At 42.3% G+C, this 24,424-nt stretch overlaps 1 protein-coding gene across 1 annotated transcript; it reads right to left on the minus strand.

Moving 5' to 3' along the window:
* Positions 1-1,803: 1,803 nt before the first annotated feature.
* On the minus strand, positions 1,804-23,862 carry Dnaja2 (DnaJ heat shock protein family (Hsp40) member A2). Its single transcript, XM_004664832.3, has 9 exons — positions 23,705-23,862; positions 21,466-21,525; positions 20,806-21,029; positions 14,989-15,069; positions 14,625-14,758; positions 12,293-12,489; positions 4,706-4,850; positions 4,489-4,616; positions 1,804-3,517 (listed from the first exon to the last, which is right to left on the minus strand). The coding sequence occupies exons 1-9, from the start codon at positions 23,780-23,782 to the stop codon at positions 3,326-3,328; spliced, it is 1,239 nt and encodes a 412-aa protein (XP_004664889.1). The 5' UTR covers positions 23,783-23,862; the 3' UTR covers positions 1,804-3,325.
* Positions 23,863-24,424: the final 562 nt, after the last annotated feature.

The raw sequence follows: 24,424 nt of genomic DNA on the forward strand, positions 1-24,424 counted from the left end.
AAGTACTGTAGAAACTTGGCCGTTTCTCAAGATTACTTTATAATCCAATCCCACACCCTCACACAAGACTTGCACATCAATGCTCACATTTTTCATAACAGACCCCAAATAGCCACCAATGAGCAAATGTGTGGCATACCTATATGAAGAGATATTCAGTAATAAAAGTGTAAATGTATAGACAAGGATAAACTTGAAAACATACTTAAATATAAACCAAAAGATTGACATTACGAAGGATTCCATTTACAAAAATGTCCAAGATAAGCTGGGTATGGTGGTACAAGGTTTTAATACCAGCCTTCAGAAGGCAGAAGTAGGAGGATCACTGTTTGAACCCACCCTGATACTATAGAGAATTTTATATCAGCCTGGACTATAGTGAGATGCTACCTTGAAAAACCAAAACCAAAATAAAATAAATGGTTGCGCTGGAGAGATGGCTGTGGTTAAGGTGTTTGCCTGGAAAGCCTAAGGACCCATGCTCAACTCTCCAGGTCCTACGTAAGCCAGATGTACAAGGTGGCATATACATCTGGAGTTCGATTACAGTGCTTGTGGAGGCCCTGGCATGCCTTTTATCTCAGCTCTCTCATATTGAAGAAGGTTGAAGAGATGGCTTAGTGGTTAAGGCACTTACCTGAGAAGCCTAAGAATCCAGGTTCAAATACCCTGTACCCACGTATGTACAATGTAATGTACAAGGTGTTGCAGACATCTGGAGTTCATTTGCAGTGGCTACAGACCCTGGCATGCCTGTGTTGTATCTGCCTCTCAAATATAAAAAAATAGTCCAAGATAGGCAAATATTTAGAAATAGAATTGGTCTTGCTGTCTGATCACTTGGGAACTTCCAGCTGTGGGTGTTTTTTCCCTTGGCTGGGCCCCCTACCCTTACTCTGTGAGTTCTTTATACCCTCCAGCTCCCCACATGACAGGAGCTCCTCTAACTTTTTGTCTTCTTTCCATGCTTTTTTCCCTACGTACTCTTCATGGGATCTCTAGCCATGTGGGTGCCTTTCCTTGGCTCTACTTCACTCAATAAGGTTAAAATTTGGCCAGGCATGGTGGTGTACACCTTTAATTCCAGCACTTGGGAGGCAGAAGTAGGAGGATCATCTTGAGTTCGAGGCCACCCTGAGAATAGAGTGAATGCCAGGTCAGCCTGTGCTAGAGTGAGACCCTACTCAAGAAACCAAATAAATAATAAAATAAATTTGAGGCCAGATGTGGTGGCACATGCCTTTAATCCCAGCACTTGAGAGGTAGAGGTAGGAGGGTCGCTGGGAGTTCAAGACTACCCTGAGGCTATGCAGTGAATTCCAGGTCAGCTTGAGCTAGATCGAGACCCTACCTCAAAAAAAAAAAAAAAAAAGATTACCAGTGATTGCATAAAGGCTGGGGAAGAGAATGGAATGGGACTAAGATTCAGGGCTTTTTAAATTTCTTGGTGTAATGGTCCTAGAATTACAGTAGTACTGATTGCAGCACAAATCTAAATATAAATATCCTCTTAATGTCTTTTCTTAAATTTTATGGGTATGAAAACTAATGCTGCCTATGTTTATTTTCTAGAGAAAGTCAACTCAAAGGAACAGATCTAACAGAAGTTCCCACTCTTCCAAATAGTTCTTTGCTCTAGTCAAAAAGCCTGGGAAGCTGGGATGCAGCTCAGTTGGCAAGGCATCAGCCTGCCATATACAAGAGATTCAGTTCCCAGCACCACAAAAAAATCAAAATAAAAAACTCCACAACCAACCAACACAGATGTGGGTAGAACTGAAAGAAAGACTGCTGAACAACTGTTTTATAAACCTTTATTGGAAAGGCTACAAAGTTTATATTGCCACTGCATTGCTTAGGCTTAAGTCTTGTGGGGAAGTAACCTCAAATACAAAACTACTATGCTGCTGAATTTTGCCCAGGCTTGTTGCAAAATATTTTTGTACAATGGAGGTAGAGTGGATAGGGCAATTAATTTAAACCTCACAGGTCTCAATGTCAAGACATCTTTTTTTCATTCAGGTTCTAACAGAACTAGAAATAAACTACACATACTATTATTAGGCTCAGAGATGGCATAATACAGTTAAAGTGTTTCCATTTTCCTTCTCCCTTTGTCCCCTTACAAATGTAAAAGGTGCACCTGGTATCTTCGTTCAGATAAGCATGTTCTATAAATACCTGCTCCAGGAGTAAAGAGGTAATCATCAGGAAAGAGATACAGCATCCTTATATAGGAGTTAACCTGTTTTTTGTCATTAGTCATTTTTGTTTTCTATATAGCAAAATCCATGTTAAAAATCAATGTTTTCCCAATTTCAGATAGTGAACTTAATGGGAGACAGAGCATTTTAATAACATTTAGTGAAAACAAGCATTTCAACAGGTTCTGTGCAGACATGGTTCTAGTACTGTTTTTTTTTTTATATATATATTTTCAAAAGGAATGGTGGGAGGAGATATGAGAAGGCCTGGGCTAGCCCTTATATTCAGTATCGTCAACTTAGAAATTATACAACTTAGATGTCCTTGACTCTACAAAGTATCAAATTAACTCAAGTCTTTTTCTACCAACCTTGGTCTTTTAAAACTAAAATGGGCAGGTACTTGAGGCATAAGCTTTAGGTCAATGGGTTTTAGTGAACTAAAGCTTCACTCTTCAGTTTAAGGATACTTTTTATAGTTCAAAATATGCTCCTTTCTAAAAATGTGACACAGAATAATTTACACCAACTGCTTTTTATTATCAAGTTTCAGAAACCTTTCACAAAATGGTTAAAAAAAAAAAAAGCCAAAAACCTTACAACCATGGCTAATGCAGTTTTTCCCATTGTTCCCAGTCAGCTCCAAACCCATTGTGTGCAAAGCCCATTTCCCATGCATCTAAATGATAGATACAGGCTATGAAATTCTTTATTCTATTTGTAGCAGCTTACGCAGGTGCAGCCAAACACAAAGCTTCAGGACAAACAATACAAACTTTACAATGTGGGATTTGAATTTAAAATATGAAACATGAAATCTACACAAAACTGATAAAAATCAAGCACAGACACCAGGACTGGAACTTACAACCCAGGTGTAAAAAGGAGTCTTGTTTCCTTGCAAGTGCTTTATTCTGCTACAGAACGGTCGAAATGAAGATGTACAGCTTTGTGGTTAGTGTAAATTATACACTCTGCGGATACTATACCAATTTTAAAAGTTACACATAGATCAACAGATGTCCATCAGTTTATCTGGACTGACCAGACACTCCAGCAGCTGGCAAATCCGGCAAATGTGGAAAGAAAAATCCACCTGTGCAATATGTCTGCAGAATTTACTGATGGGCACACTGCACACCAGGTCCATGATGGCTGCTGCTTTCTTCATCAGAGCTGTCATTATAAGCTTCCCGTCTCTGACCACCTCCAGAGCCTCGAGTGCTATCAAATTCTTGAAGTTCTACCTCTTCTGTTTCACCAATTACACTAGGAACTTCTGGTCTAGATGGCAGAAGATCTTCTAATTCCTTCATTTAAAACAAAAACAAGGTCTTAGTATTTTCATCAACTTCCCTTTTGATAAAGGAAGTGCTTTTTTGGGAGTTAAAAACATGAGAGTCACTATAAATCACTGCCCACAAAATGACAACCCACAGGCCAAATTTGCAAACATCTTTGTAACAAAAACTTAAATACTGAGAACTTCACAGACATGCCCTCCCGTGCTTCTCAACAGAACACCAGTTTAGTTTAAGAATCATCCCTTGATGTCTTCAGAAGAGGGATTTGCTCTCTAGGGATTTCCAAGCCTCTCCCTCCCCCACACCCAGACTACTTCACACCTTTACAAATCCCTTGCCTGATGCCATGAACATTTATTATTAGTCATCCTCATTTTCAGAACCAAGAAAATCCAACAATCACACAAATATTTAAAGAATGCAAAATTTTAATTTATAATGACAAAGTAACACAACTATTAAGCAAGTTCAAGTTGTTCAACACTTTTTGGAGGAAGGGTCTCACTCTAGCTCAGGCTGGCCTCAAACTCATGGTGATCCTCCTACCTCAGCTGCTGGAGAGCTGGGATTAAAGGCTGGCACCACCACGTTGGGCTGTGCTTAGCAATCTTGGTGCTGAGGTAGGCAGACTGAGAATCTGAAACCATCATAGCAACATCTCATTTCAAAAGGAGCCATGGTTGAGCCGGGCATGGTGGCACACATCTTTAATCCCAGGCACTCAGGAGGCAGAGATAGGAGGGTCACCGAGAGTTCGAGGCCACCCTGAGACTACGGAGTGAATTCCAGGTCAGCCTGGGCCAGAGTGAGACCCTGGGGGGGGGGGGGGGGGAAGAGTCGTCAAGGGGGTATGCCTACAATCCCATGGGTTTACAGATTAAAAAAAAAAAAACCCTGTTTCCAAAATGCTAAAGGAAAAGGGAAGGGAATGGAAGAAAGAAAGGGAAAGATCAAGAGGGGGAGAGAAAGAGACTTACAGAAAGCTTGTCTGGGTTGATCCAGTTGTTTTCAGGAAACTGAACATCAAACTTTATGTAAAGATCACCTTTTTCAAAGGGGTTACGATACTGTGGCATTCCTTCACCTCGAACTACACGAACACATCCTATTATTTAGGCAAGAAGGAAATAGTGTCAGAATTTTCCCAAGAAGCTAGGGAATAGTTGGATCCTCAATAACCATGTTGAGATTTACCTGGTTCAATTACTTTGCCAGGTGGGTATTTCACCACAATCTGACGAGCATCAAGGTGCTTGAATGTAAACTGAAATCCACATAAAGCTTCAACAAGTCCTATTTTATATGTCATGTGCAAATCATTACCATCTCTCTGGAACACCTATGAACAAAAGCATATAAAAAGCACATTTATAATTATTATTTTTGGTTTTCTGAGATAGGGTCTCGCTCTAGCTCAGGCTGACCTGGAATTCACAATGTAGTCTCAGGGTGGCCTTGAGCATATGGCAATCCTCCTACCTCTGCCTCCCAAGTGCTGGGATTAAAGGCGTGTACTACCACATCCGCTGCAAGAAACACATTTAGAAGAAAATTATGAACCCATACTATCCTGTTGCATAATCCTTCAATTTCAAATCCTGAATTCTACTGTTTGCTGCAACAACCAAATACTGTCCCTAATTTCCTAAACTTATGTTAGGAAAGTGCGCTATTCCTAAGTCATATGTTAGAAACTTCTCTTAGGTCCTCGAATCAGGCAACCTGCCACACAAAGAAAACTGAAGCACCAAAAGAGCACCATATGAGGAACACACTGTGACTGTGGTTTACTTTCCCAGTCAGCCCACATGTAGAAAGTATTACAAAGTCCGGGCTGGAGAGATGGCTTAGCGGTTAAGCGCTTGCCTGTGAAGCCTAAGGACCCTGGTTCGAGGCTTGGTTCCCCAGGTCCCACGTTAGCCAGATGCACAAGGGGGCGCACGCGTCTGGAGTTCGTTTGCAGAGGCTGGAAGCCCTGGCGCGCCCATTCTCTCTCTCTCCCTCTATCTGTCTTTCTCTCTGTGTCTGTCGCTCTCAAATAAATAAATAAATAATTAAAAAAAAATTATAAAAAAAAAAAAGAAAGTATTACAAAGTCCAATGGGCCTCTATACAACAGACCCATACCAGAGTGTTCCCCAGACGTGAGATCCGGAACAGGGGAAGGAGACAGTCTTCATGGTCAACATTAAAAAGCTCAAGTAGCTAGATGCACAGCTTTAATCCCTGCACTCAGGAGGCAGAGGCAGGAGGATCACTGAGTTCAAAGCCAGCCTACGCTAGAATGGGACTCTATCTTGAAAAAATTAGTTCAGCCAGTAGATTTCACCTCATCAAGTTAAGGGTTTCAATCCCTGGTTTCACATACATACAAACAAGTTTTAACTTTTAACCTGAGGCAGAGACTTCCTGGTAAGATCAAAGCCTTACCAACAAAACTTGGGGAAAGAAAAACAAGGTAATGTATAATATGCTCTTTTACTTCAAGAGGGAAATTTGTAAATGAACGTATTAATAAGCCAGGTGAGCAGGCCACTGGGAGGTGCTTCTCCTGGCACACAACAAGCTCTACTAAAGAGAGCAGTGGAAACTATGAAGTTCCACTTTTCCCTACATACACCAAGCCTTGTTGCGAGATTAGAAAAACCAGAAGGACAAGGACCACCACCTGGCATCAATCTACATTTTCCCTTCCCCCATATGCCAGCACCAGGGAACACAGACTACCTCCCACTTGTCCCTCTCCCACACAGCACCAAGTTGACAGAACTGATTCTAAATGTTTGAACTCGAAGTACAAATCACATCACCCATATATCAGAGTAGGTTGCTAAAAAACGTCACTAAGAAGGGAAGGAATTCAAAAACTATCCTTTAAAGCAGAAATACTAACCAATGGAATAATTCCCTTTTTAATTGTTATTTTATTTGCAAGCAAAGAGAGAATGGGCTGGGCCTCTAGGCATGTAAATGAACTTCAGACACACATGCCCCCTTATACATCTGGCTTATATGTAGGTACTGGGAAACTGGATCTGGGTCTTCTGGCTTTGCAGGCAAGTGCCTTAACCGCTAAGTCATCTCTCCAGGCCCAATTTCCTTTTAAACTGAAATGTATGTTCAGTTTACTTTGACCTTTTTGATCATTTCTATATTAGGGTTAGCATTTTAGTATTTTAAATATCACTTTTAGTCAGGCATGGTGGCACAAGCCTTTAATCCCAGCACTCAGCAATCGGGACGCAGAGATAGGAGGATCATGGTGAGTTCAAGGACACCCTGAGACTCCATAGTGAATTCCAGGTCAGCCTGGGCCAGAGTGATACCATACCTTGAAAAAAAAAATCACTTTTATCTTTCCTCAGTCACCTACATAGAGCTGAATAGGCTGCTTGCCATAATGAAACTGGCTCACCCACACACGTGTGCAAATAGGACCAAGGTTCGATTACCCAGTACCCACATAAACCAGATGTACAAGGTGGTATATGCAACTAAGAGTTCACTTGCAGTGGGGCTGGAGGCCCTGGTATGTGCCCATTCGGTATCTCTCTCTCTCTCTCTCTCTCTCTCTCTCTCTCTCTCTCTATATATATATATATATATATATATATGTACACATATATATATATGTATATATATACATACACACACATACACATATCTGCCTCTTTCTCTCACTCTCATAAATAAATACAGGGCTGAGGAGATGGCTCAGTGGTTAAAGACACTTGCAAAGTCTGCAAGCCTGAGTTTGATTCCATAGTGCCCATCCATGCGTGGTAGTTTGAATGAATGCACTCCACTGACTCAGGTGTTATTGCTGCCAGATTTTGTGTTTCTTACTTTTTGATGTTTACTGGATGGTGGTGGTTTTCCTCTGTTTGGATTTATGGTAGGAGCTAGATTCTCCCCCATTAGTGAAAGTTACCCTAGATCTGTAAGCTTGAAATAAATCCCTTCCTCCCATAGCACTGTGTCTGGTTTGGAAGTTCATCTCAGTAACAAGAAGCTGTCTACAACACCATATGAAGCCAGATGCACAAAGTTCACTTGCAGAGGCAAGAGGCCCTGGGGAACCTATATTCATTCTCATTCTCTCTCATAAATAAATGATAAAGTAACCGTGAGAAATTCAGCTAGGTGTGGTGGTTCACACTTTAGTCCTAGAACTCCAGAAAGCTAAGGTAGGAGAATCTTGGGTGATATTGTGACCCTGCCTAAAAAAAAAAAAAAAAAAGCTTGTGGTGACACGGTTTCAATCCCAACAGAGATAGGAGGATTCCCATGAGTTTGAGGCCACTCTGAGACTACATACTGAGTTCCAGGTCAGCCTGATCCTCTCACAGAACAAACAAAACAAAAAAACAAGCTAGGCAATGTGGCACACTTACACCTTTAATCCCAGCAACTCAGGAGGCAGAGTTAGGAGGATTGCTGAGTTCAAGGCCAGCCTGGGACTAGAGTGAGTTCCAGGTTAGTGTGGGATATAAAGTGAGGTTCTCCCTAGAAAAAACAAAAATTATTTTTGTGTGTGTTTGTATGGGTGCGCCTGCTGTACACCAGTCATGTGCTACTTTTGCATCCAGCTTGCGTGCTGGGGAACTGAACCTGGGCTATCAGGCTTTCCAAGCAACTGCCTTTAACTGCTGAGCCATGGCACTCCCAAACCCCTAAGCTTTTATTTTTACTTAGAAGAATTTACAAAATCTTATACTTCAGTTCTGAAATTTAAACTGAGATAAAATTAACTCCAGTGAAAAAAGGTCATATAAATTTGTTCAAAACAATGTCAGTCGAGTGTGGTAGTTCATGCCTTTAATAGCGGCACTCTCAGGAGGCAGAGGTAGGAGGATTGCCTTAAGTTCAAGGCCACCCTGAGACTATATAATGAATTCTAAGTCAGCATGGGTCACAGGGAGACCCTACCTCGAAAAACCAAACCAAACCAAGCATCTTTGTTACCCTAAGTACTGCCTAGATGACCCAGCTTAATTTCTACCCCAACCTGATCTTGCTTTGATGCTTGTAGACTAGAAGTCCTTCTTCAAGTGTGGTCAGATCTAAGGTAGCTGCCGAAGTAACTGAGATAACCTGTAACTTCATTATAATCCTATCTGCATGCTAAATTGTACACCCACCAGTGCCATGACAGTTTGATATGGTAATCACCAGAAATAAACATGAAAGTAGTAGTCCCTGAATTCCTGGAAATTATTTATTAACTTATTATTCTCTGTTTTAAAAAAAGTTCTATAACCTTCAGCTTCCCAAGGTTTGAGAAGGTGAAGTTGATTTGCAATAAAATGAAAAACTACCTTTCATTACTCAATTGGTACTCCCTCACACTGGTTCCACAATTCTGAGGGAAAAAGAATTCAGTTTGGGGTTGGGGAGATGGCTTAGCAGTTAGGACTCTTTCCCTAAATTTACTTATGAAATAAACTATCATCTTAAATGATTCTCTTCAGCGTGGCTCTGGAACCGCTGACTCTATAGCAGCACTAGAGGCATGCAAGAGTATACATTCTTGGGCCCAGCAATCTGTATAAACTCTTCAGAGGATTCTAATGTGATGCTCAAGTTTGAGGACTAAGAATGTAGATTAATTACAGCTAATTTCAAGTGGCCATCTAATGAGATCAATAAGGTTCCTTTAAAGCAGATTTTTTTAATTAAAAAAAATGTTTGGAGAGACTATTAGATTAATGAGAAGAGAGATTATGAAGAGTTCCTGCCCATGGGAATGCAGGGGAGGAGACTCAAATTGGGATCATTAATAGTTCTGAATGGGGGCTGAGTTAACCAACCACAATGCCAGGTGCAGGTTTAATCCTTCCAAATAAAACAGAATTTTATTATTTATTTTTTGTTTTTTCAAGGTGGGATCTCACTGGAACTCACTCTGTAGTCCTAAGCTGGCCAAGAACCCATGGCCCATGCAATTTTCCTACCTCAGCCTGTGAGTGTTGTTTATTTGGTAGGGGCTTGACAATTTGATCCTCAAGTAAATAAATAAAACAAGCTGAAATGCCAGGATTTGTCTTTGTTTCTTTCAGTTGACAGAGAATTTCTTAAGATTAATGAAGAACTATCACGCACCACATAGTAAAACATCTAAGAATGCCAATAATTCCTTAAAAACAGAAATAGAGATTGTAGAGAAGGGAATGTGGTTGTGCTATAGAAATGCATCAACACAGGGAAGAGTAGTATAGGGAGATGACTGCACCTAACAGCACTCCCAAATCTGAATTTTTTTTTATTAGATTTGTATTGTTTCAGCCATTGTACCACCTATGTTATCATGGCCCAATTCCTGTAGCACAAGTATTGGGGGGCGAAGAGGGGCCAAAACAAAATACCACGTTTTCCTTGAACACACAATAAAAACCATGTTCTACTTTAAACTATTCCCATGATCAGAACACTTTCAAGATTCTAAATCTGGGCTGGAGAGATGGCTTAGCGGTTAAGCGCTTGCCTGTGAAGCCTAAGGACCCCGGTTCGAGGCTCGGTTTCCCAGGTCCCATGTTAGCCAGATGCACAAGGGGGCGCACGCGTCTGGAGTTCGTTTGCAGAGGCTGGAAGCCCTGGCGCGCCCATTCTCTCTGTGTCTGTCACTCTCAAATAAATAATTAAAAAAAAAATGGAAAAAAAAAAAGATTCTAAATCTCATCTTCAATTCCAATTTACTTTCCTGGTCACAGTAAAACCACAACCTGCACAGTAACTTTCTGTCAACTTTTACTTCTACCCTAGACAACCAGCTACATCTGATGTTTGTCACCAATTACCAGCGAATCTATTCCAAACACCTTTTTACATCTTATTATTGGCTTATTTCCAAACACCTTTCTACATCTCATGGACTCCTGTGATACTGTAATAGTCTTCCTGAGGGGCGAGTGTGTGTGAGAGAGGAGAGAAGGGGAAAAATCTTGAATAAGCAAGCAAGTGAAATCCAGGGAGGCCAAAGTTAAAAAATGGGAGACCTACTTTTATTTATTTATTTTTTGGTTTTTCGAGGTAGGGTCTCACTGTGGTTCAGGCTGACCTGGAATAAACTATGTATTCTCAGGGTGACCTCGAACTCACAGCAATCCTCCTACCTCTGCCTCCCGAGTGCTGGGATTAAAGGCGTGCACCACCACGCCCAGCTGAGACCTACTTTTAAAATCCCAATTTAATCACACATCACCACTAAAATCTAAAACCTAAGAGTAGATTGGAGCTGGAGAGATGGCTCAGCAGTTAAAGGCTCTTGCTTATAAAACCAATTCCCCAATAAACACACTTAAAAGCCAGATGCACAAAGCAGCATATGTTTCTGGATTCATGAAATGGCAGGAGGCGGCCCTGGGTACACACATGCTCCCTCCCCCTTTTTCTGTATCTCAAATAAATTAAAAGAAAATTTTTTAAAGGGTGGAGGGGCTGGAGCTATCTGGATTAGCAATTAATGAGCTTCGGTGCAAAGCCAAAGGACCCAGGTTTGATTCCCCAATATCCATGTAAAGCCAGATACATAAGGTGACTCATGCACCTGGAGTTCATTTGCAGTGACTGGCACACCCAAGGTGGTGTATGTGTCTGAGTTCGTTTGTAGTGGCTAGAGGTCCTAGCATACCCATTCTTTCTCTTGCTCTTTCAAATAAACAAATAAATAATAAAATAAAATATATTTTAAAAAAAGGAGCCTGAAGAGATGGTTCAGAGGTCAAGTGTGCTTCCTGTGCAAGGATGAAGGCCTGAGACTGCCCCAGTTCAAATCACATAAGCAATGGAGTGTAATCACATGTACTGTAACCCTACACTTGCAGGAGGATCTTTGGAGGGGCCACAGACTCCAGAATTTAAAAAAAAAAAGTAATGATAATAGAAAAGACAAGTCCAGGTGGAAGAGCAATGGAGTGGGACTCCTTATGTTCCACTCCAGCCACTACAGGCAAGCATGAGGTTCTTTCTACAAGGGCACATACCTGTGCATACATCACATATAGAAGGCAACAAAACCAAAAATAAACCCCAACTTTTAAAAACTCTGGGAGCTAAGGAGATGGCTCAGCAGCTAAACACACTTGCTTGTAAAGCCAGATGCACAAACACCTGGAATTTGCTTGCAAAGGCACAAGCTCCTGGTGCTCTTGTGCTGGCACACTTGCTCCTTCACACACACACACACACACACACACACACAAGCCAGGTGTGGTGGCACACACCTTTAATGAGGTACAGCTCACTGTAAGTTCGAGGCCACCCTGAGACTATACAGTAAATTCCAGGTCAGCCTGCACTAGACCAAGACCCTACCTCGAAAAACAAACACAACAAAAACACTCCAGAACTTTCTTCTAAGAAAATCTTACCTTGCTACCCTGTAAGTACATTAAAACTATCAAGACTAATAAAGGCCCTATTCACTTATCAAGTGTCAAAGAATTTTTATAATGAAATGCTACCCAACAACTACTGGTCTAATGTCCTTATTTACATAAAGAAGGAAAGATGAGGTGAAGAAACAAGAGAACATGGGCATAATGCTGCAGCAAGGGCAGAGCAGGGCAAGCACTAGTTCTTACAGCGCTACACCTGACATTCACAAGTCAGTTCTATGTAAGTGAGCCATGCTCCTTGTGAACTGGGTCTTAATTCAGCTCTGCTCCCTCAACAACTTCATCCATGTTTAGTGTTACTCCAGATTATCTAAACAGGTCTATTTCTCACAAGCAATATCAAATACTGAATAAAACAAAATGCAAAAAGAAAAAAAAATATTACCTCATGTTCTTTCTCCTGTAGCAAAAGAACAATATCTCCCGGTTCCACGCCTGGGGCCTGGTCTGCTTCCCCAGTAAATGTAATTCTTTGTCCATGCTTCATGCCTTTGTCTACATGAACTTCAAGAATCTTGACTTCTTTAATCACCTTCTTCCCTTCACATTTTTTACAGCGGTCCTTTTCATTAATTACCTCTCCTGTAAAGAGAAGTCATTCAAAGCTTAAGAAAGATGTGCCAGTAGATACATTTTGTCTATCTTTACAACAATTTTATTTTATTAAAGGCCGCCTAAAGGATCCAGCTACCCATTGTTACAGAGTGAATCTCTGTAATCCTTTTGTTCTTGACTTTACTTTCCAAAGTTAAAAAGAAGATATCTGGGTAGTCAACTGCTAGAGGTTCTACAACTACTTCAGGAAAGTCTTTTTCAATTTGTATTTCAAGTAGCTTAGCATTGGACAGAGACACGCCAAGTAAAATTGTACATACTCACTCTCTGCAGTCTGGGGGTAATGAACCTAGGAGTGCTCTACCACTTACATCTCTTTTCTTTTTTGAAGTAGGGTCTCACTCTCACTCTCAAACTCACAGCAATCCTTCTACCTCTGCCTCCCAAGTGCTGGCATTAAAAGGCCACCACACCAAGCAATTGCCTTTTATTTTTTTGGAGACATGATCTTGCTCAGGCAGGCCTGGAACTCACTGTCCTCCTGCCTCAGCCTCCCAAGTGGCTAGGATTATACAAGCAGAAACCACTGAACCTACCTCAACTGTTAGAAGATATATGTCATAAATAACTTTAGATTATTATTTTTTTTAGGAGTAGTGCTTTTCACAAAGTGTATTTGCCAAGGTATTGTTTCCTTGAAGTCATAATGGGACATACGCATAGTTTTCAACCGTAGTTTCTTTTTATGTGGGTACTAGAAAATAAAACCCAGTCCATCAGGCTTTGTAAACAAGTGCCTTTAACTACTGGGCAATCTCCCTAGACCTCAGCTATTTTTTCTTGACAGTGGAAATGGAGAACAACTTTAAAAAATATATATATGAATGAATGAATACTGGGTATACCAGGGCCTCTATCACTATAAACAAACTTCAGACCTTAGTGCCACCATGTGCTTATGTGGGTTCTGGGGAGTCAAACCTAGGTTCTTAGGCTTTGCAGGCAAGTGCCTTAACCTCTAAGCTATCTCTCCAGCCCAAGAACAACTTTAGTAAGATAATATGCAGAAATACTTCAGAATATCCAGCTTCCTACAATTACCTCATCATATTCAGGGACAATTTAGAAAGAAAAGCTGTAGGAATGTACTGATACAACTGCCATATGTGCTTATTAAACTAATTAAAGAGGGGCGGGGACTATGGCTTGGTGGTTAAGAATCTGGGGTTTAGTACCTAGCACCAGGGTTGGGATAGGGATGAGTAGGTAGACAGGTAACAGTAGTAGTGATTTAATCAAAATGAGGGATATACTTGGGCTCAATCCCCAGTATTGGAAAGGGGGGAGGGGAATCCTACTACCACCATTAATCTGATCAAAAACTGAATTCTTCATGCATACTAGCCTGCTTTCCCTCTCTCTTGATTAACTTTCTTTTTTAAGGTAGGGTTTTGCTCTAGCCCAGGCTCACCTAGAATTCACTATGTAGTATCAGGTTGGCCTTAAACTCCTATCTCTGCCTTCCAAGTACCGGGATTAAAGGTGTGCACCATCATGCATGGCTTTGATTAACTTTCTTTAAAAGCTAAAATATTAAAAATAAATTCAGAACTTGACTAGGCTTTATAGAATGTCTCCACTAATTCCTACAAGCTAAGAGATAAAGAATATGGCTCTAGGTTAAATCTCTTAACACTCTTACCACCTATTGCCCAAAGACCAACTTTTCACTGTATATACATTCATTGTTTAACAGAATCAATGCATATTGGAATGATTTATTTTAGAGCTGAATTTTTAAAAAATTTTTTGTTACTTTATTTGAGAGCAACATAGAGAAGGGGGGGGGGGAGAGGGAGAGAGAGAGAAATAGAGAATGGGCGCACCAGGGCCTCCAGCCATTGCAAACGAACTCCAGATGCGTGCGCCTCCTTGTGCATCTGGCTGACATGGGTCCTGGAGAATTGAGCCTCGAACCAGGGTCTCCTTAGGCTTCACAGGCAAGTGCTTAACTGCTAAGCCATCTCTCCAGCCCCATTAGAGCTTAATTTTAATAAAATGAATAAATATACTTAAGAGCTAAAAACTGCAGATGTCTCAAATTTCTGTGTTCCCAATCTATTTCAACATTATAAAAAATAAAGAAATATTGACATACATACCTTCTCCATTACAATCAGAGCACACCGACTGCATCTGTTGCACCATTCCAGGAGCCAGTTGTCTGATCATGATACGCACACCTCGACCTCGACAAGCACTACACTTCTGAACAGCTCCAGACTTTCCACCTTGGCTAAATCAAGCAAAGGTATAAATCAGTTTTGCCTGTAAGCCATTCCAATTAGCCATTAACAAACAGAAATTTTCACCCTCCAATAATGAATAAGTTGCCTTTTACATGTATCAGAAAATTGCTGTTGCTTATGAATTTTTAAATCAAGTAACTTTTATCTGGTATAGCTTTCAAGCATGACAAAGAACAAAAAATAAAAATATACTGCATAAACCACAACACATACTTACCCACTGCATGCGCTACACAGTACATTCTTACTAAGCTGCAGTTTGGTTGTCTTGCCATTATACAGATCTTCTAAAGATACCCTGGAGAGAAAAGATCCAGGCTCAACCAAATTGTGTCAAAAAATCTTAAAAGATATGTTATTTGCACAAGTGTGTATGTCAGGGCCTCTTACCTACTCAAATACATTTCAGATGCTTATGCTATGGTTTTTTGTGCTTAGCTTATGTGTGAACCGAACCAGGGCTGGCAGGCATGTACTTTTAACCACTGAGCCCTCTTCCCAGCCCCAACTCTTAAAACAAAGAATACAAGACATTCCCACTTTAAATCAATTCAACTGACTGAGGTTTCATTTTTGTGGTTCAAATGTGCAGAATTATTTTAAGAATATGGATAATCCATATGACATCCAAAGGCTGGACCTATAGCACCAGCCAACAATTTGCTATGGTCCAATTCCTGATAGGGCCAATGACTACAGCGTCATCACAATCATTTTCTCCACTTAATTCTTTTGAGATAGGACCTCATGTAGCCCAGACTGACCTCAAACTTCTAATATACCTTCCCAGTGTTGGGATCACAAATGGGAACTACCACATTCAGTTTTATGCAGTGGGAGGATTGAACCCAGAGCTTTAGGCACGCTAAGCAAGCACTCTCTACAACTGAGCTACATCTCCAGTGCCCAATTCTTGCCACCTTTTGAAGTAGGGTCTTATGTAGCTGGCTTGGAACTCAATATGTAGCTGAGAATGACTTTGAATTTTTGATCTTCCTGCCTCTACCTCCTAAGTGCTGGGATTACAGGTATGTGCCACCACACCATATGTGTGTGTGTATGTATATACAAGTGTGTCTATGTATGTATATATGTTAATTCACTACGTAATATCAGGCTGGCCTTAAACTCACAGCAATCCTCCTACCTTTGCCTCCAAAGTGAAAGGATTAAAGGCATGTGCAACCATGCCCTAACACACCATTTTATGCAGGGTAGGGTATTGTACCCAGGGCTTTGTGCATGTTAGACAAGTACTCTACCACATGAGGTAGGCAGTAATTTCACTCTGAATCACAATCAGATCCTAATCACAATCATCAGTACCAATTTTATGAGGTAACACTGAATCACCAAAATCATGCAAGTAAGCATAACACTCAAGAATTGCAACTCAACTCTACAAGTCTTGTCTGGAAAATTAGACAATTAAGTTTATATTACAGCTTAAGAAAAGCACTTAGATTCTGTATATTTCCAAAAAAGTGACCTTATTATTGTGCTAAGACAGAAAAGAAAGAATGTGTTTTCAACTGAGTCACTTTCTACTTTTAGTTTATTTTAGATTTTTTTGGAGGGGGTGACTGACCTGGAATTCACTATGTAGTCTCAGGGTGGCCTCGAACTCATGACAATCCTCCTACCTCTGCCTGCCAAATGCTGGGATTAAAGGCATACCCTACCACACCTGGCACTTTTCTAGTTTAAGAACCCACCAAATCATAAACACTGTATTTGGACAACTTTTATCAAATTTTCAAAGGTCTATGCCACATGAAGTTGAATAACAATCCCATTATCCAGGGGTTGGGAAAGATGGCTCAGCAGCTAAAAGCACTTGCCTGAAAAGCCTGCCAACCTGAATTCAATTCCCCATATAAATTTAATGGGTATTCTTTTGTAGGTAGCATCAAGATATCTTGGCATGCATGCTCATATGCATGAAAGCATGCACACACACACCACATTATTCAAACTCATCTTGTAGGGCTGGAGAGATGGCTTAGCGGCTAATCGCTCGCCTGTGAAGCTTAAGGACCCCGGTTCAAGGCTGGATTCCCCAGGACCCACGTTAGCCAGATGCACAAGGGGATGCATGTGCCTGGAGTTCGTCTGCAGTGGCTGGAAGCCCTGGCGTGCCCATTCTCTCCCTCTCCCTCACTCACTCTTTCTCTGTTGCTCTCAAATAAATAAAATAAAAATAAAAAAATTTAAAAAAATAACCCGCTCTACCTTGGAAAATGAAAAAATAAAAATAAATTTAAAAAAATCTTGTATACATCAAATGGGTCTAACTGGGGCTGGAAAGGTGGCTAAGTGGTTAAAGATGCTTGCCAGCAAAGCCAAAGGTCCCAGGTTCCACCCTCCAGGACCTACATAAAACAAGGGCTGGAGGAGATGGCTTAGCAGTTAAGGTGCTCGCCTGCATAAGGACCCAGGTTCAATTCCCTAGTACCCAAGTATGTCAGATGCACAAGTATGGGCAAAAAGAGTACCTCAAGTTCAGAGTCAGTTCTTGCTAAATAGGGAGGCTGACTCTAACTATGCAGTCTCAGGGTGGCCTCGAGCTCATGGCAATCCTCCTACCTCTGCCTCGCCAGTGCAGGGATTAAAGGCATGTGCCACCACACCCAGCTTCACTTTTATTTTTACATAGTATACTTCAATTATTAAGACCAATTTGCCAACTAATATAAGAAACTGGGGCTGCAGAAAGCCAAACACGGCATGTTCTCTCTCATATGTGGATCCTAGCTACAAATGTTTGGACTTCTATGTGAGAGTTGGAATAAAACTCAGTAGCAGAGACCAGTAAGCTAGAAAAGGAACAGAACGGGAAGGAGGAGGGGGTTTTAAGAGGATGGTATTGTATATATGTAAGTAGAACAGATTAATGGGGGTAGAAAGGCCTAAGAGAGGTCAGGGGAAGACACTGAGTAATGAAAAGGTGGAGGGAGGGCTAATCAAAATCTAAGAGGGTATGAAGAAGTCATATGGAAACCTACTTTTTTGGACATTGGCACACCCAGAAGCCATAGATTGTCACTAGAAAATTTTCAGTGCCAGGAATGGGATACCTTGTAGTGAGTTGTTGGCCAGGGAGGTCCCTGATACCCCCAAAACATTACAGGCCATTGCTGAGGCTCTTGGTTTCCCAACAGGAATAGATAGTAACACCCTTATTGCTGAAGACTCCAGATACTTGGGCTACAAGGTCACTGAGAAATCCTGCTGGAGCTGAACTGAAAACTTCCTCCATGTTGACCAGCTGACAGGAAGCTGGAGGAAGCTCTGCTGCATGTAGCTCATGGGAGAGAGAGAAATCACCAGTGGAGATAAACAACAGTGGACACTGTAAGCTGTAAATCTGGCCAGCCAGAACAAATGAGCTACTGGGTATACAATAGTGGCATGTCTGTTATGGGCAAACCTAACCACTCTATAATTGGACTGGAGGCCTGCTCCACATGAGGGAATACATGCCTGATACCGAAAACCTATGCCAAGGGAAGTCATGAGTTGTAGGGGTATAACGTCTGTTGGTGTCTGGCTAAATGTATATTAACTATACTCACCAAACTGCCTGCTAAGCACTTCTCTTATGTTCATATCCATATATTAGTGCTACTCTTACTTTTGGTTACAGAAGCTTCTCTTTTCAGATAGTGGTGACCTTGGGATGACTCAGATGGCACCACAGTGCTGAGAAGTGACAGAGGAGTGCTTAGCATTGAACCATCTCTATCACACTCTCCAAGGCTCAGGGTCCATTGTGGAGTAGGTGGCGCAAAGAATGCAAGAGCCAAAGGATAGGATTCCTTACAACACGCTCCTCTAGACACAAAATGCCCTGGATATCCATGACCTCACAGCACCTGACAATACCTACACAAGATCATCATAATAGGAGGAAAAGATGATGGCATCAAAATAGAGAGACTGATTGAAAGGTATGATGAAGAGTGAAGTTGCAAAGGGGAAAGTATCGGGGGAGCAAATTACCATGTTTTATTATTTTATTTATGGAAGATGTCAATAAAAGATAAAAAATTTAAAAAAATTTTTAAATGGGGCTGGAAAGATGTCTCAGCATTAAAGGCACATTTCTTACAAAGCCTAACAGCCTTAGTTCAATTCCCCAACACTCGCATAAAACCAGATGCACAAAGTAGCACATGCATCTGGAATTTATCTGGAGCAGCCAGAGGCATTGACATACCCTTTCCCATTCTCCCCCCTTGCAAATACGTAACACTACTTTTTAAAAAATTGTGGGGCTTGGGGAGATGGCTTAATGGTTAAATGTGCTGCTTGTAAAACCTACTAGCCCAGGTTCAATTCCCCAGACACCCACACCCTATAAACAAGTAATTTTTCAAAAATTGTATTTATGAAAAGCCTAGTCATTTAGGATTAGACAGCACAACATTTAATACTTAATTTTACCTCTTCTTATGTTTTTAAATCTCTTTTATTATTTGCAGAGCTGGGAATGAACCCATGGCCTAATGCATGCTAATGAAGTGAGCTTAGCTACTGAGCAACACACTTTAAAACTTTATTACTTTAAAATCCTGTGAGTTAAAGGAACAAAGAAAACGTCATTCTTAAAGACACGCACATTTTGTGCTATGCAATTTTTTTCAAAATTACTCTTTTAAGCTGTCATACACTTTAAGCAGCATAAAAATAACACTTATAGATGAAACATTTCCATCAATACATACAAATAATGACATACTTCTTAGTTCAGACAAAATCATTTTGTTGCAGGTTTTTTTTGAGTTGCACTTTTTATACTCCAGGTAATTATCTGCAGACCAAACATGTAGGTATTTCCCCCCTACATATTAAATTACAAAATAGTATACAAGCCAGAAAAATCCACATTCAGCATACAAGAAAAAGGATGGAAAAAATGTAAGCCATGGTGTCAAAGCTCACACTTTCCACTGAGGCTTAACTGGCACAATTCTTCTATAATCACTTTAGTTGTACTTATTAGATTCAGAACACACACCAAGTCAAGTGGGATGGGTGCACTTGGGAGGTGGAGGCAAAAGGATCAGTGAGTTCAAGACCAACTTGGGCTACATGAGACCATCTGAAACACACACACACTTCAATTTCTTTTGCTAGTAAAACCATTATTACTCCATGAGAAAATTCACAAAACAAACTGCACATGCAAAATGAAAAGGCTATTTTCAGACTGTAGAGGGCTTGTGGATTCTTAGTCCAAGATCAAGGTCGCCACCATTCATATGTTGGCAAGTTAATGCCAGGCTGGAAGCCAGTAAGCTCCATGGAAACCATTTTAGGAGAGTTAACACTGAGGATAAAGTAATAAGGGACTTTAATATGTAAACAATCTAGGCAGACACTCCTTAATAAGTTTTTTCTTTTTTAAACTTGGATGACTTAAATCCCTCCAAAAAAATAATCTTAAAATACTTGAAATTTTAGGTCATATAGCAAGTAGCCTCTGTAGAATATTAAAAAGCCACCTTCCTTTTCAGTAAATAACATCAACTATTTTTAAGGTTTTTTTTTTTATAGCAAGGTTTTATATCCCAGATTGATGGTGACCTTGAATTCCTGATCCTTTTGTCTTTACCTCCTGAGTACTATATGCATGCACCACACCAAGCCAGGTTTATGAAGTGCTGGGGATTTAACACAGGGCTCTGTGAATGTAGGCAAGCGCTATACCCACTAAGGCAAAACCTCCATCTTTCAAGATCTATAATCATTTATGAACATGTACAGTTAAGGTTCTTTCTTTATCTGACAAAGAACAATAGTCGTCGTCATCTCCCCCCCCCCTTTTTTTGTTTTGTTGAGGTAGGGTCTCACTCTTGCCAAGGGTGGTCTTGAACTCTTGGCAATCCTACCTCTGCCTCCTTAGTACTGGGACTAAAGGTTTGTGCCACCATGCCTAGTGAAAGAACAATATTCTATGATAATGACCTTCTGAGTATTACTACTTGAAGAAAAGTACTTGGTATTTTCTAAAAAGGGAAAACATACTCACTTTAGTGGATGCATCATGTCCTCTCCTCTCCTCCTACCATTTCGACTTCTGCTTTGATTGCCCATGAAGCCAAACAACCCTCCACCAAAAATATGAGAGAAAATGTCATCCATGCCACCGCCTCCTCCGCTACCTTCCCGAAGACCTTGTTCTCCATATCTGTCGTATAACTCTCGCTTCTCTGGATTTGACAATACTTCGTATGCAAAGCTTATTTCTTTAAACTACAAAGAAAAAGTAAAAATGAAAACAATTGAATTTCCAAATGGAAGAGTGGAGAAAGACTGCTGAAAATCAGTAGCCCATTTTAATAAGAATTCTTAGTTACCTTTGATTTGATTCTGGTTCTAACTACACCACCAATATTGCTCAGAATGTCAGTATGCCCACTATAAAAACTAAAATATTATGAATGATAAAAATTTGGCTCTGAAGACTTTTCCCTACAACATTCCTTGGGGGTAGGAGGGAGTTGAGGCAGGGTTTCATCCTAGCCCAGGCTGGCCTTGAATTTACAGCAATTCTCCTACCTCAAAAGCTCTAAGTACTGGGATTAAAGACAAGCCCATCAGGATGGACTCAACATTTCTCTTTTCAAGGAGAGTAATTTGAGCTTAAAAATTAAAATTTTAGGAATAAAAAAAGTTAAAAATAACTTACTTTATCTCCAGCATTTGGATTCTTATCAGGATGGTATTCCTTGGCTAGCTTTCTGTAGGCCTTCAAAAAAAGATTAAAAAAAATTATACACACACATCAGTTTAAAAATACCCACTTTAAATTTTATTTATTTATTTATTTGAGAGTGACAGTGAGAGAGAGAGAGAGAATGGGTACACTAGGGCCTCCAGCCACTGCAAACAAACTCCAGATACATGCACTACCTTGTGCATCTAGCTTACATGGGTACCGGGGAATAGAGCCTAGAACTGGGGTCCTTATGTTTCACAGGCAAGTGCTTAACCTCCAAGCCATCTCTCCAGCCCCCAAATAACTACTTTTCTAAGAAGCAATGTTCTCAAGTCATAGCATTCTAAAAATGTCAACTATTATTAGAACCATTTGGCACTTTCCATCTCTATTGTTTATTTGCTAAATCAGGTACTATAACAAAATAGACAATAATAGCTGAAATTACATTATACTGAAGTCAAATACAAATAGTGTTACAAAGAAAACATAATACTGACATTATTCTTGGGGAAGGATGAAAGCACACGCGGCATGCAAACAGGGGGGAGCCTACAAGGGTGGAGTGGAGGAAGATATAGGAGAGGCAGGATAATCAACTAAATTAAACTATTTGACAATACGTTAACATTTAATACTTTGTATCCTAACTAAAAATTTAAATACGCCATTAGTTTTACAATACAAACATGTTTTTACTACTGTAATATTTTATTTTCATTTACTTGAGAGAGATAATGGGTGTGCCAGGGCCTCCAGCCACTGCAAACAAACTCCAGATGTGTGCGCCCCCTTGTGCATCTGGCTTACATGGGTCCTGGGGAGTCGAACCTGGGTCCTTTGGTTTTGCAGGCAAGCGCCTGAACGGTTAAGCCATCTCTCCAGCCCTGCCAACTGTTTTTATGGCCCTAACTAGACCAAGACGACCACAATAGCCCAACTATTCCAAATAAGTTATTAAGCTTTACAGGAGAAAGCAAAGCATTACTATGAATTAAGCTAAACTCTACACATGACAGCTCTGGTCTCTAATACCAAGAAAAAAAACCGAGATGGACCTAAGGAGCGTTTTATTGATACACGGTGGGGTAAATGGAGTCTGGAGTGACCTTAGCGGTATGGAAGTTGCATAAATCTCAATTAGGTATCTGAACATGCAGCGTTTAAACCTTCACACAGACTCATGAATTATATAACACAGCCTAGCATTTCCGGTAAGGTAACAGGAAGTCCTTTTTTTTTTTTCCTTTCGACTCTACCGGTGCCACTGCCTAAGTAGCATTCTCTCATTTTTCTCAGTTTACAAATCCGGATTGGATAACCACAGCCCAGGGAGATGCTGAGGTTTCTTTTTCTTTTTTTTTTTTTTTTAAATAAATGCCTCACGTGCTTTGAAATCCTGAGTTGATTCGGCAGCATTGCAAAGGACGAGACCGAGAGCTGTTTATTTTTAGTCAGCGTCCACTCAGGTGTTTGGCTGGGACCTATGCACTCATTCCCGAGGCCGGCCCCGGGTATTCACAACACCTGCCCCACAGAACAATGCACGCCCGGGGACTCACGCGACCTCCGGGCTCAGTGGGCGAGGGAGGAAGAAAGGGAGGAGCTTCGGGAGGGCGCCGGCTGCGCTCCCGAGAAACAAAAAACAAAACCCAAAACCCCACAGCCTGGGGAGGCACCCAGCGGGGGCGGCCTCGACCCGGCCCGGCCCGGCCCGGCCCGACCCTCCCGCCGCTCCGCCCCGTGGCAACCCGGGAGCCGGCGCCGGCGTCGTGGGTAGCTGCTTCTTGCCGGCCCGGGGATGCGTTGGACATCTCGGTCAAACCTGTTTTTCCGGGGTGATGATGTCGAGCGGCGCGGGGAAGAGCTGGACCGGGCAGCTGCCTCCCCGGGAGCGCCGGCCCCCGCGGACCGCGCGAGGGAGGAAGGAAGGAAGGGAGGAGGGAGGGAGGGCTTTCGTCGCCTCGGCGCAGGGGTGGGTTTGCCACGCTCCCCGGGGAGAGGACGGCCGGGCGGGCGGGAGGCCCAAGGTCAGCCGGGGCCAGAGTGCGCGGCCGCTCCCGCCGCCCGCCGTGCTCTCCGCCCGGGCTCGCCGCACAGCCGGGGGCCGGCGTCGGGGCTGCCCGGCAGTAGCGTGGCCTTGGCCGCCCCGGCCGCGCAGAGGCCCCCACGCCTCACACAACCCCCTTCCGCCGGCCTGCACCCGTACCTTCTTCAGCTCATTCTCGCTGGCGCCCGGGGGGACGCCGAGGATGTCGTACAGCTTCGTGTCGGCCACGTTCGCCATGGCGGCCTCGGCCGGGTCAGCGAGCGCTCGGGGAAGAAGGCGGAGGAGAGGAAGGAGCGGAGACGCGGCGGCAGCGGCGGCGGCGGCGCAGGCCCAGGGAGACAGCGAGGGGGGGGGGGAGCGGAGGCGGGACTGAACTTTGACCCGGCGCACGACGCGCCGTGACGTCACGCGGGCCCGCCTTCCGGCGTTCGGCCCCGGGCGGTTGGGTGGTGGGAAGCGGCAGGTGTTCATGGGTGTTTTGGTTTTTTTTTTTCCCCTCATCTCCATCTCTGGCCCGCGAGGAGCGTGGGACGCGGCGGCCGAGGAAGAACTGCCCGCGGAGCTCCTCCGGCGCCGCGCTCGGGGCCGAGGGGTGACGAAGGCCGGCCGCGCGCCTCTTCAGCTCCGAGCCAGGCGCCAAAGAAACCGGCTCGGGGAGGCTCCCTGCGGACAGGCTCAGGGCGCGGCTCGAACCCATGGCCCCTGCGGGCCTGGTTCCTGGGGATTACGGTGAAAACTGCGCGTGCGTGCTTGTGTGTGTGTGTGTGTGTGTGTAATTCTCATGCATTTTCCAAAAGTGGCACATTACACCCCACTATGATTACCTACATTTTACTAACTTATTTCATAATACTTTTATCTCACCCTTGCCCTCCAGTA

Source organism: Jaculus jaculus, chromosome 1, assembly GCF_020740685.1.
Source record: "Jaculus jaculus isolate mJacJac1 chromosome 1, mJacJac1.mat.Y.cur, whole genome shotgun sequence".
Classification (NCBI taxonomy): domain Eukaryota; kingdom Metazoa; phylum Chordata; class Mammalia; order Rodentia; family Dipodidae; genus Jaculus; species Jaculus jaculus.

Bases quoted from the DNA above. Each gene is read 5' to 3' on its own strand.
- Dnaja2 (XM_004664832.3), bottom strand. From the start codon at position 23,782: ATGGCGAACGTGGCCGACACGAAGCTGTACGACATCCTCGGCGTCCCC. The intron at 14,759-14,988 runs GTAAGTATGTGT...TGCTTGATTTAG, and splicing joins CTGTGTAGCGCATGCAGTGG to CCAAGGTGGAAAGTCTGGAG. The intron at 12,490-14,624 runs GTATGTATGTCA...TTCTCTTTACAG, and splicing joins CTCTGATTGTAATGGAGAAG to GAGAGGTAATTAATGAAAAG.